Below are 12,106 nucleotides of genomic sequence, written 5' to 3'. Positions count from 1 at the left end.
TCTTTTTCGGAGTTGAAACAATCCCATCAAAGTTTTGCTCCAATTTATCAACTTCTTCATAAAACCGTTAAATATTTTTGCCATTAGAAGAATATTTTGGAAATCTCCATATCATATTTTTGTTTTACATTATTATTGTTTAAGCGTGAGCTGTTGAAATAGTTTTTTATGATGTATCAACCCAATCTCCATTTGTACATGAATCCGAGTAAGATTTAAAGTATAATTCATTTGATCACAATGTAGATAAATTTTATTTATCAGATATTCAATAGATTCACATGGTAAGAATCAAGCTGAGCGCTGCTTTGTACGACTATGACTTTTATTTCACAATTTACGCTTGTATGTACTATTGGGAGTAATCCGTGTTTCCATATAATTTTCCTCGTAACAATTATCTAGAGCTAATTAGTAAATATTTTAAAGGAGACACATTATTACATAGGTTATAATTATGTAAAAACAAGATACCAAATGAGGGGAGAGACAATCTCAAATAAACTTGTTTCCATTTAGGATTTTTATATAAATCTCAATTTTTTAAAAAATAGGTCAACAATATTTTAATATTTTTGATAATATAGGATGAGAAAACTAATAATACTTTTGAAATATTGGCTAATAGCATTCATCTCAAAATTATTTAATCTTCTTTTATGTCTACCATTCATTCAATCAATCCATGAATGATTTGATGTTGCTATCTAATTAATAATAATGTCTTTTAAAATAACAAACAAACTAACATGCAATTTGATCTTATGAAATTAAAATTTAAAAGAATTGAAAATATTGCAAAAAAAAAAAAATTTGATACTTTCATTTGGGAAGGTATCAATATGACTCATTAATAAAAAAAATAAAAGCCATTTATTTGAGGCAAACGTGTAAATAAGAATAACAATGGAATTTAATTCAATTAACAGCTGGAGTCTTGTGTTTTTCCGAACGACGTCAAAAAGCAGCAACTGTGCGTCCAGCTGACATATAGTCAATGAATTACCGTTATCACGGCGGTTACATTATGCGGTGGCTCAGGCTCACCTAACGCAAGCGCAAAATCCAACTTCTGTTACGGCTCTTGTCGTAATCCAAAGAATGAAAATTACCTGGAAGCCCCTGCGATCCAGCTCAGCAGTAGCACGTTGGACGTTTTTTTTAACCCATTTTTGAAGCATAGATGATACCCACTACCGCACGAGAAAAGTCCTCTCATCCAACGGCCACGATCTCTCGCTCTCACCATCACTCGCCGTTTCTTACGGTAGGTCCGAGGAGAGAGTGTGAATTCCTAAAATACCCATCCAACGTTAAAATGCGGATTAGGGAGGACGTACGTTTTTTATGTAAAAGATAAGGTTAGTTTTGTAAATTGGGGAGAAGTTTTTGAAAAAGGTGAACGGCTCACTCGAGTGGCTTTAGGAAGACACAGTGGAGTTGATAGCTTCGTCTTCTTCCTCGCCTCCGCCCACCTCTCTTAGTTTCCATTTTACTCCACTCTCTCTCTCTTCGAGCTTTGGTGATGAATCGTCTGCTATTTGGGGGCTGAGATTTATCGCTTGAGGAGTGGAAGGAAGGTGAAGATCGAAAGATGTTGGATGGTATTCTCGGCCGGGGCTTTGCATCCAGATGGTGTGTAATCCGATCTATCTTGCAAATAATTTTCTTTTTGATTTTTGGGTTCCTTGCGTTTTTTGCCTGATTGCTTGAGAGCTTAACGGAGTGGGATGTTTGTGCTTTTCTGTTTTCCTAATGTTTGTAGCAAATCCCTGATTAAATTAACCAAAAGTCGGATCGATGTGATTCGGAGGAAGAAGAAAGCAACTCTGAAATTTCTGAAGAAAGATATTGCTGATCTACTCGCAAATGGCCTCGACATTAATGCTTATGGAAGGGTAATTTTTTTTCATGCATTTCGATTTTTGCTTGGAAAAATTATTTCATTCTTCTGATTCGATGGTTACTTTGAAAAATATTTCAATGCTTGTAGGCTGTAAGTACTGAAAAGTGAAAACCATTTCTATTTCTAACAATTCCCAATTCCGTTTTTGGGCTTTGCCTTATATAGCCTTTGTTAAATTGAATTATATTTCAAGGCTCCTAAGCTGTAAGCACAGATTTGTATGAAGACCAAAATTTTTAAGAAATAGGCTATTTTGTGATGTTAACCAAGTTTTATTTATTCCTGAAAGCCATCTCCATTTCTATCAATTCCCAATTCCATTTTTGGGCTTTGCTTTAGACCCTTTGTTGATTACTATGGCTTCTATTTTAGTTTTCTCCTCCCATCCCGGGCTTCCCCTCTCCGTATTTCCTCTGATTATTATTACAACTATTGTGGCATCTACCTAGTAAGGCTTAAAGAAACTGTTATTTTGTCTTGTGCGGTGGAAAACAGGCTGAGGGACTTCTAGTTGAATTGACAATTTCGTCCTGTTATGATTTCGTGGAGCAATCATGTGATACCGTGTTGAAACATCTTCCAATTATGCAAAAGCAGAGGTACTGAATCATGCTTATGTGCTGTGATTAGACTCCTGCACGAATAGCTTATTTGTTTTTCTCTTTACCTATTTTTCTTGTTGTGCTAACGTCTACGTTTTAAACTTGACATTATTACTGTGGGCACCCCCTCCCCCGAGATGAGAATAATGATAAGAAATAATAAAACAGGAGTGGGAAATAAGAGGAGACAATTTGATTGAATTTACTGTGATATGGATGTATTCTTTTCCAGAGCTGGCTCTTGCATTTTGCACTTAAGTTTTCTGGTCCTGGAGACATTATTATAATATAAATCATTTTTTTGTGCTGCACGTAACTTCTGTGCTTTTCTATCGAAAAGAAAAATCTATTGCACTTAATTGATTGGGATGATGATAAATTATTAAATGTTAATTTGAGGTGTCTTGCATGCATGATGAACACAAGGAATCGGTAGATATTAGGTCTGGTCTTGATTGAATTCTGAAGTTAAAGTTTGTTAGATCTTTAATTAGTTGGAGGATACCTTTCTATCATTCAAAAGCACTTAGATAACTTCATGCTATCTTACTGTTGTTGCTTTTATAGTTTCTGGTCAAGAGAGATATATTATATAATATAAAAATTTGGTTTCTAAATTTATGTTGGAGAATTTATATTTGTCTGATTCCCTCTGTTCATCATCTTTACAGGGAATGCCCTGAGGAATGTCGCGAGGCTATTGCATCTCTAATGTTTGCTGCCGCAAGATTTTCTGATTTGCCAGAATTGCGTGAGCTCAGGCAACTTTTTCAGGAGAGATTTGGGACTTCTTTGGAACATTTGGAGAACCAAAAGGTAATACCAAATCAACTGACTTTGAGCTTCCTAAATCTTTCATAATGGAGAGACTAATCACTAATTAAATTTTTGTAGTTTGTTGAAAATTTAGCTTCCAAGCCTTTCACATTGGAGAAGAAAGTTCAGCTATTGCAAGACATCGCATTGGAGTTTTCAATTAAGTGGGATTCAGTGGGTTTTGAGAAGAGAATGTCTACTCCCCCAGCCTATGCTCAGGTGCACCTCATCTCCATATGTTACTACTTTCCAACATTGCAAGAAACAAGATTGAACCCTTGAAATTTTCAGTTCTCAAACTTTCTAAAATTTACAGTTGAGTGGTGCCCTTGGTCCTCCGCAGTATAGTTGTCATACATTATAATTTTCGAGTTTTATTGGGAAATATTTAGGTCTTCACTACATTTAAACTTTCCGTCTCTGGCTTCTGCAGGGTCTACCTAAAGATTTTGGGTCTTCCAATGCTGCAGTAGAAAAAGGTCGTTCCCATGCGAAGGAATTTGATCCAAGAGTGGGGAAGGATGGTACACCATTCAAAGAAAATTTTGAGCATGGAAATGGCAGGCCCAGATTCGTCAATCCCAGTGATAGTACCATATCAGGAGGAAAAGAACTCAAGTTTCAGCCTAGACAGGAACTACCTGGAAATGGACACGAGAAGAGGGTACATAACAAAGAAGAGTCAATTTTGAAATCAGATGGCCATATGAATCATTTTGGAGAGAAGAACGGTTCAACTATTGGTAGGCATGAAGCTAGTAATGGGATGGTGGGTTCTGCCCCCAGAACTGGTAGAATGGGCAGTTCTTCTTCGAGTGAAGTATTGGAAGATGCAGACAATCGACCAGTTGTGCATAATGGGAGAGAACCAACAGTTCCAGATTACTTGAAATTCGATGGCCACATAAATTATTTTGGAGAAAAGAAAGGTTCCGCTGTTAGTAAGCATGAAGCTAGAAATGGGATAGTGGGTTCTTCCCCGAGAACTGTTAGAATGGGCAGTTCGTCTTCAAGTGAAGTAATGGGAGATGCAGATGATAGACAAGCTATGCATAATGGCAGGAAACGGGCAGTTCCAGATTACTTGAAGTTTCCGCCTCACAATAATCCAGGTGTTGCTCCTCCTAGTGGTGCAGGATTGCAGTTAAAGACGGACATTAAAGAGTCATCATCCGGTAATACTCATGCTGGGCACAATGGATATGTAGACTTACTGGGGAAAGCCGAGAATGATAAACATCATGGTTTGAAACCCAGCTACAACAGTTCCCTCCCTCCATATGTAAAAGCCCACTCTAGAAGGAAGGATCATAGGGATAGGGGCCATGTGGAATCATCACGTACAGGCCACGACAACAATTGCGTCTCCACAGATCCTCAGAAGCATGTCAGGTCAGAAACGACTGCAGGTGTCATCCAATTAGAACCACGCCACTCTGATCATGAGAGGCAGGTTACTAGTCCTATGAGGCCAAATAGTCATGGTGAGATGGATCATGTCTTTGGTGCTAGATTACCTCCTAATGATCTGCCAAAACCAAGATCAGTACGTAGAAAACACCACAAGCCACGGTCCAGTCATCCAGTCAACAATGCTGAGGATGAACAAGTGGTGAGAAGGAAGTCAAGAAGTAGTAGGAGAAGGGATGATAAACATGGCTTGCAGCTGTTGGTTGACGATGAGGAGAATGAAAGGGATGAAGAAGAAAGGATAATAGACAAGCTTTTGATTCATTACAGTAAGAAAGCCTCAACCTTTGAACCAGGAAAGATGAGAAGGAAACCTAAAAGTCATCATGCTATTGAAACTGGTACTCATGCTGCAGAATCCCCTTTGAATCTAAACAGAGATGGGGCCGATAAGCAGGCAGATACGGTTCATCCACCGGCACGATCAGTTTCCCTTCCTCATGAACAACTGGGTCCATCAGAAGCAACAAAAGTATTTACACGAGCCGCTTCCTTTCAGCCAGATCGGTCAAGTGCAGCCAAACATGTTCATCCTAAGTTGCCCGACTATGATGATTTGGCTGCTCGATTTGCAGCCTTGAGAGGAAGGTAAACATAATGCACCACCATTCAAAGTTTGTCTTCTCTATGGTTACCTCTCACACGAACTTTTACCCATTTCTCATTGTAAAGCCCTTGCGTCGTGTGTCTGTGGGGCTGCATCTTGTCACATCTCCCATCGACAGTCATTGGTTTTTAATTATTCATACTGTTAGCCTGTAATAGCGATTGTACGATTCCAAAATTTCAAATGATACACAGATGTTGATAGCCAAATGTAAGATCGACCCATTCCCGAGTTGAGACTGCTAGTGTCATTCCTTGTATTCATTAGCTTTCCTGCTTACCTCATGATTCATCCAAGAGAAACAACAAAAAATCACATCTTACTCCCCATTTTCATGCTCATATATTCCTATCGTATCTGTCGAGTTGTAACCTTATGGGACGCAAATTTTGTATTCTTCCAGACATTTTGTTCTAATGATTTAGTATCATTGACATTTGACCATTTTTCGGCCAAGGTTTTTTCATGGTGGAAAACTGTGTCAGTTAAAAGACCTTTTTGACCTCGAATGTCTGAGATGCGGAACATAAAAGCCTTCCCATTCGTCAGTCCTACCCTCCCCAGACCATAAGATTCCCTGTGACCTCTCTCTCTATTTGTTATCAAATGTGAAGGACCAGTTCCCGCCAAAAAACAAAAAACCCCCTCCTTTAGTACATCCTCACTTTTACCGCCCTTCCCTTCAAGTTTCAACTGGTTCAGACTTCAGAGATTGAGAGAGATGCAGGGAACTTCTAAGGTGATACTGGGAGCTACACTGATAATGGTGGTGAGCCTTGCCATTGTGTTGGGCCTTATTCTTGTCTTGCTTGCCGAGCTCTACTGCTCTCTGTTACTCCGTCGCCGTAGGCTACAAGTTTCACCGCCTGCCGCCACCTCCAACTCGTCCCCCGACCCCGTCTCAACTGCCGCAAACATTTCCGAGTCTCTGCCTTCAGCTCCTCCCAAGAACAACAATCGATCAGCCACTTCTCTCAGCAGCTGGTATGCTCATGGGGTTCTTACTGCTCCAAGAAACTTTCTTTTTCCCATAGTCCCTTGTGTTATAGACAACAAAGTTGCTGAAGCCAAGAGCCAAAGCTCTCAACTTCATCAAGTTATCGACATTGACGCCCAAGAATCATCCTTTAGCCCTCATAGAATCGGCCTCATTTCCACTCCTTCATCACGCTTTATCTCAGCTTCCCCTGATCTGTCCATTTCCAAAGTTTGTTCTCAGAGTAAATTAAGCCCCACCCGTGCCTGTAACGACAGTTCTTCCAATGGCAGTGACCATTTTATGTACATTTCAAACCCCATTTATGACAACGATGCAATCAGGCCAAGCAGAGGAGACACCCCATTTGAAACACCAAATTCCTCACCCTCTGGATTGGAAAGATGTGGTTCTTCGGAGGAAGATGAGATTGTGGCATCTCCTTCCAGTACCATCCGATCGCTCCCGAATACGCCCCCTTTAACACCGATGAAGAAACTTCCGGCGGAGGCTTGTTCTGTTACACTGAGAGACGCCAGGAGTCGGGGGACTTCTGGGAGTGATTCTAACACTAACAATGGTCTGTCATCTTCCTCCTCCGGTTCTCCCTGTACTTCACCTTCATGGTGATGTAATTAGAATTAGTGTCAGTGCTCTTTTCTTTACAGCTTTGTTGTCAATGTCAACTTTCCTTGGTGGGTATCTCGTGAATGTGGCTGTGAAGGAAGAACAAAGTAGTAAGTTTCTCAAAGCACAGGCCTGAGAATTGCACGGCCATCAAAGCCACGCCTGTGTACTAGCCCACCTAGTTAAGTTATCTAGATTTTTGCAAATTTTGTTCTTTTCCACTAGTTTGTGTTGTTAATGGGAAGTTTTTTGAATTTCTGGCCGCCAAAGAAGCAAAGTTACATAACTTATCTTCTGAGAAACTATAAAGAATTCATAAGCAAATCTCATTTGATTAATAATCTCGTCAAATGAGGGAGAGAAATTTCACCTGAGGTTTTTCGTTTTCCCCTTGTGTTTCTTCTTGTAAGTTGTGATATTTGCAGGAACTCACGTGATTTGTGAAGAGTGATGAACAAAAGAATCCAAAAAACAAAGTAAGAAAAGAAAGAAAATTTGCTGTTTTTGAGGGACCTCGAATTCAGATTTCGATGTATTGATGCTTAGAAAATGTAAAAACAAACAAAAAAGACTGTTCCTCTTCAGCTTGCAGTAAGCAGTTGCACTGCAAACCGCAAAGAAGCCATTTTGGCCATTTCCATAAGGACGACTCCTGTTGGAATTCAGACAAGGGACAAGAAGCTTCAATTTCTGCACCCCAACCTAATTTATTAGGCATCAAATTGATACATTTTTGCCAATTTACAAATTAAATTACAACGTTGTACCCTTGTTTCCTAACATCTCCTTATTTCCTCAGAAAGAAAAAAAAAAAACATCTCCTTATAATGCTCTAAGTCTCTGAAAATAACAAAACAAAAGATATAATAAATATATATATGATGTTATATACTTTGATATCTCGCATCCACCCTTAACAAACTCTCTCTCCATATTTATTTAAAATATCTTAACAAAAAGAAAAAAGGGAGAAAAAAAAGAATATTGCCGGTTGGATGATATATATGAAAATGAAAAAATATCCACATCTTTTTCAAGTTATAAAAAATATCTAAGAAGGGAGCATTAGAAATTTAAAAAGGGAAAAAAACGTGGTGCTAAAGAAAACAGTTGTAAAAATAATAAACTTTACAAAGCATTGCATGTAATGGATGGCCTATTAGCTCAGTTGCTCAGAGCGTCGTGCTAATATCGCGAGGGTCGCAGGTTCGAGACCTGCATGGGCCAATAATAAAAAAAAGTCTGAACCTAAGTTGGGGTTGTTAATAAGAATTTAAAATAGTTGGAGGGTGGGAAAGAAAATTTGAAAAGTTGCAGTGGCCCCACTTTTTCCCTGTAATGATTTATCCTATGGAATGAGTTCGGACCACATTTCCACATCTTATAAATTCTATCTTTAATGTTTTTTTTTTTTTTTTTTTGGGACATAAACATAAAGCAGTCCTTAATGTGTTTGAAAAAGTCTTCCTACCATTTTCATTAATTGGATAATCCTTCCCGTTCCCATCATATCATCATTGCAATTAGGATATTTTCTTTCATTTCTAATTTCTCAAATATCTATCTTTTATTCTTTCTATTACTATTTTATTTTCTTATTATGCGATTGGAAATGTGTGCAATGATATTAAAAGGAATTGTGCAATAAGATAGAATTTTATTTGCCAGAGATAATACTACTGAGACAACTCGTGTTCTGATTAAGATAATATATTTTAATATTTATTTCTTTTAATTACTTTTTAAGGGTAGATACTAAAAAATCTTGATTGGTAGAAAAATATAGAATGGATAATCAAACAAGATAATTTTTTTTTTAATTCTTTTAGTACAACATTGTGGGGTGAATGATCCAACTCACAACTTTTTGATTGGAGATATATGTCAATTACTACTAAACTATACTCGTTTTGACAATCAAACAAGGTAATTGATATCTTATTCAATCAACTATATTTCAGTTGATATGAAAAGTTACTTATATTGAATTAAGCTTAACGTGGTTATTAAATCAATTTTTAATCATGAATAATGTTGGTATTTTACATATCACCACCATTATACTTTAAATGTCACATCGTATAGTCACTTTTAGATAGATCTTATCAGCCATCATGAACTTGCTTTAGTGGTAATTATTACCCATCTTTGATCAAGAAAACATGAGTTTAGATCTCTCAAACCTCACTTGTTCTGTTTAGAAAAAAAATAGAACTTATCATCAGTGGTTGCCAATTTTGTCAACCAAGATCGAGGATAACAATATATCTTTTCATCAATCTTTCCTTTTTCTTTCCTTTTTTTTATTTTTCTTTTAATGATTGAAAAATTTTAAAAGTTCCTTTTTCTTACGACAAAATCAACCGAAAAAAGAACAAAGTTAGATCTGAAAGACACTTCTCAAGCCAAGGAATAAAGTCTCTTAGTCCAACAATTTGATATCTAGACGTCTCTTAAAGCTTGTTTGAAACCTCATTTAAGTAAATTAAAATGGTTAATTAAAACGTCGTGAGGTGATTATTTTGTTTTTAATTTTTTTTCCAATTTTATTGTAAGCTTTTCACATTTTTTTTAAATACATTTGAGTTCTTAGCTAAACTTTAAAAAATAATAACAAAATCTTGAAAACTACTTTTTTTTTTTCAAAATTTGGCTTAAATTAAACAAATATTTTTATAAAAAAGTAGAAGTTTAATTTTTAAAAATGAAAAATGAAAAACGAAATTGTTGCGCCTAACACTTATGGTCTAAAATATCTTTGACAAGCAGCTGAATTTAGAAAAAATTTCTAATTAATTTTCTGATTCATAGATTCCAAAGTACTATGAACCAAGTTAGCCGATTCTTTAAAGTTAAGGTTTTAAATACTTATTTAATGATATCGTATTCTAGTTGCTTTAGTTGAAAATAAAGTTTATAATATTATAAAGTGGAGCTCATCATCAATGATATATGAATATTTTAAATATTAGTCTTTATATTTATTTTATTTCTTTAACCCTTATACATTTAAATATTTTATTTCAAATCTTCAACTTTCTTAAAATTTATGGGCATTCTAGAATAATAGTAGATTTAGCTCAAATAATTATAAAATTGATAAAATATTTTACAAAAATAACACAAATATGAGAACCGTATATTAATTATGTATTTTACATTGGATATATTAGTGATATACATTATCAATAATATAAAATGGTGCATCAATAATGTTGATGTTTTTTCGGCGCATTGTAAGTGTCACGTATGTACTACCTACGTCTTTGTCTCTAATCTTTTGTTACCTGCTCACAAAAATCAAGCGCTTACGTAGTGCTCTACTGAACCCACTCTGATAATTAAGTGAGAATTCAAGTTGGCAGCAAATAAATATGAGCAAAAAGTAGGAAAATGTAGTAATCTCAAGAGTGAGAGTCTGCTTGATACTATGTGTTGAATCATTGCAAGAAGTTATATACGAGACGACGGCTTACCTGGATTAAGGTTGTATTTTTCCTTATATATGGAGAGAGGTTTTCCTCGTATGAGGTGGAGACAGGAGTGGTATGCCACCCTCAAGGTCTGTGTAGACTATTGACATTCTTTTCTCCCCTCTGTGTCGTGGATGGAAGATGTGGCGGCACCTTGAATAATCCTCTAAGGCATATCATTGTTTGGGTACAAGGTGTTAGCTCCTTGCCGGCTGGTTGTCCTCTATATGGGATGTCCAACTGTACTCGACTATGCAGTCGATGCGCTTGGTCATTTACGGTCTTTCTCTTAACTCGATCCACATGGTTGGACATGCCTTCGACACACATGACATCTCGATTTTACCTGATAACAGGTGTATCAATGGTAGACTATATCAAAGATGTAAAGTAGTAGCCAATATGAGTATAGTTCAGCAGTAATTGACATATACTCTTTTTTTCGAGATTGGAGGTTCGATAGAAAAAAATGATAGCAAAATGGTATTAGTGAAAGTAGTTATAGATCGTATAAAAATGGTTAATCAATGACATAGTTGGGAGAAATTTGTCATATTTACAAATTATTTCCTTACAAATTTGCAAATACATCAACTAATTTACTAACTATAATTTTAAAAACTTTTTTTTAGTCACAGTTATATTTTCTATATTACATTTTATATAATCATGAACCTATCCTTTTGTCAAATTCCACGTGATTTAAAATACAAGCGCACATTGGCTCAAAAAAGAAAAAATAATAATAATAAAATAAATACAATCGCACACAGTTCCACACTAGATTTCTATTAAACGCACCCCCAATATCTGACCGATCCAAACGTAATGACCAAAATAAAATAATCAAAATTGAGAAAAAAATAAAATAGAATAAATTGCTAAGTTAAATAAAGAAAACTTAAAGTATTATTAGATCAGCAATTTTACAGGTAAAACATTAAAAATTTTATTTTTGAAACAGACACATGAAACATTAATAATGTAGGTTAAATTATATACAAATATGTCAAAACGAATCTAGTTCAATAATAATTGACATATATTTCGAATCAAGAGGTCGTGAGTTAAATCCTCCGCTCCACGTTATTGTACTAAAAAAACTAGATACACATATATTTAAGAAAAAAACTATATACACATAATAATAATAATAATAATAATAATTATTATTATTATTATTATTATTATTTAAGTACAACAATACACATTATTAATTTAGTATAGATCATAGATGTAAGAAATTAAATAATATATCAAGTAACAATAATCTGGCAGTTTGGTTCAAATAATTGTGAGAGTAGTGGCTAGTGAGAAAGCAAGTGGCAGTGACCACGTGGCTTCATCATAGTGCTCCAGATCTAAACTCACAAACCCGCACCCGTTTATATAAAGCCCCATCTCCCGATTCCCAATTGCTTTGCAAAAATGGCAGCCACCGGCAACGCCAAAATCAGCATCAGCATCCCATCCTCCGCCAAAAGCGGCAGCGACGGCGACGGCGGCGGCGCGGCGGCTCACTCGTGTCCATCGAAAGGCCCATGCCTGTGCTCGCCGACTACTCATCCAGGCTCGTTCCGGTGCCGGCTCCACCGTTCAAATTCCTTGCCGTGGACCAGGCACTCCAAG

General features: G+C 36.3%; 2 protein-coding genes and 1 non-coding gene across 3 annotated transcripts; all 3 read left to right on the top strand.

Annotated features, from left to right (window-relative positions):
* Positions 1 to 1,417: 1,417 nt before the first annotated feature.
* On the top strand, positions 1,418 to 5,637 carry LOC111014458 (Regulator of Vps4 activity in the MVB pathway protein). The gene is made up of 6 exons (XM_022289196.2): positions 1,418 to 1,635; positions 1,766 to 1,898; positions 2,402 to 2,505; positions 3,180 to 3,324; positions 3,403 to 3,543; positions 3,758 to 5,637. Exons 1-6 carry the CDS (start codon positions 1,595 to 1,597, stop codon positions 5,384 to 5,386), a joined length of 2,193 nt encoding a protein of 730 aa, XP_022144888.1. The 5' UTR covers positions 1,418 to 1,594; the 3' UTR covers positions 5,387 to 5,637.
* Positions 5,638 to 5,792: 155 nt separating this feature from the next.
* On the top strand, positions 5,793 to 7,390 carry LOC111014459 (uncharacterized). Its single transcript, XM_022289197.2, has one exon. It carries the CDS (start codon positions 6,123 to 6,125, stop codon positions 7,005 to 7,007), a length of 885 nt encoding a protein of 294 aa, XP_022144889.1. The 5' UTR covers positions 5,793 to 6,122; the 3' UTR covers positions 7,008 to 7,390.
* Positions 7,391 to 8,157: 767 nt separating this feature from the next.
* Positions 8,158 to 8,231, top strand: TRNAI-AAU (transfer RNA isoleucine (anticodon AAU)). Its single transcript has one exon. It is a non-coding gene; the product is annotated as a tRNA-Ile (tRNA).
* The last annotated feature ends 3,875 nt before the right edge of the window (positions 8,232 to 12,106 follow it).

This window comes from Momordica charantia, assembly GCF_013281855.1.
Source record: "Momordica charantia cultivar OHB3-1 chromosome 6 unlocalized genomic scaffold, Mcharantia_2.0 BLBB01000006.1, whole genome shotgun sequence".
In the NCBI taxonomy this organism is placed as follows: domain Eukaryota; kingdom Viridiplantae; phylum Streptophyta; class Magnoliopsida; order Cucurbitales; family Cucurbitaceae; genus Momordica; species Momordica charantia.
This window is presented reverse-complemented; position numbering and strand designations above follow the sequence as displayed.

Coding starts and splice junctions, on each gene's coding strand:
- LOC111014458 (XM_022289196.2), top strand. CDS start 1,595: ATGTTGGATGGTATTCTCGGCCGGGGCTTTGCATCCAGATG. Junction 1,636..1,765: donor CGGGGCTTTGCATCCAGATG/GTGTGTAATCCG, acceptor TAATGTTTGTAG/CAAATCCCTGATTAAATTAA. Junction 3,544..3,757: donor CTCCCCCAGCCTATGCTCAG/GTGCACCTCATC, acceptor TGGCTTCTGCAG/GGTCTACCTAAAGATTTTGG.
- LOC111014459 (XM_022289197.2), top strand. CDS start 6,123: ATGCAGGGAACTTCTAAGGTGATACTGGGAGCTACACTGATAATGGTG.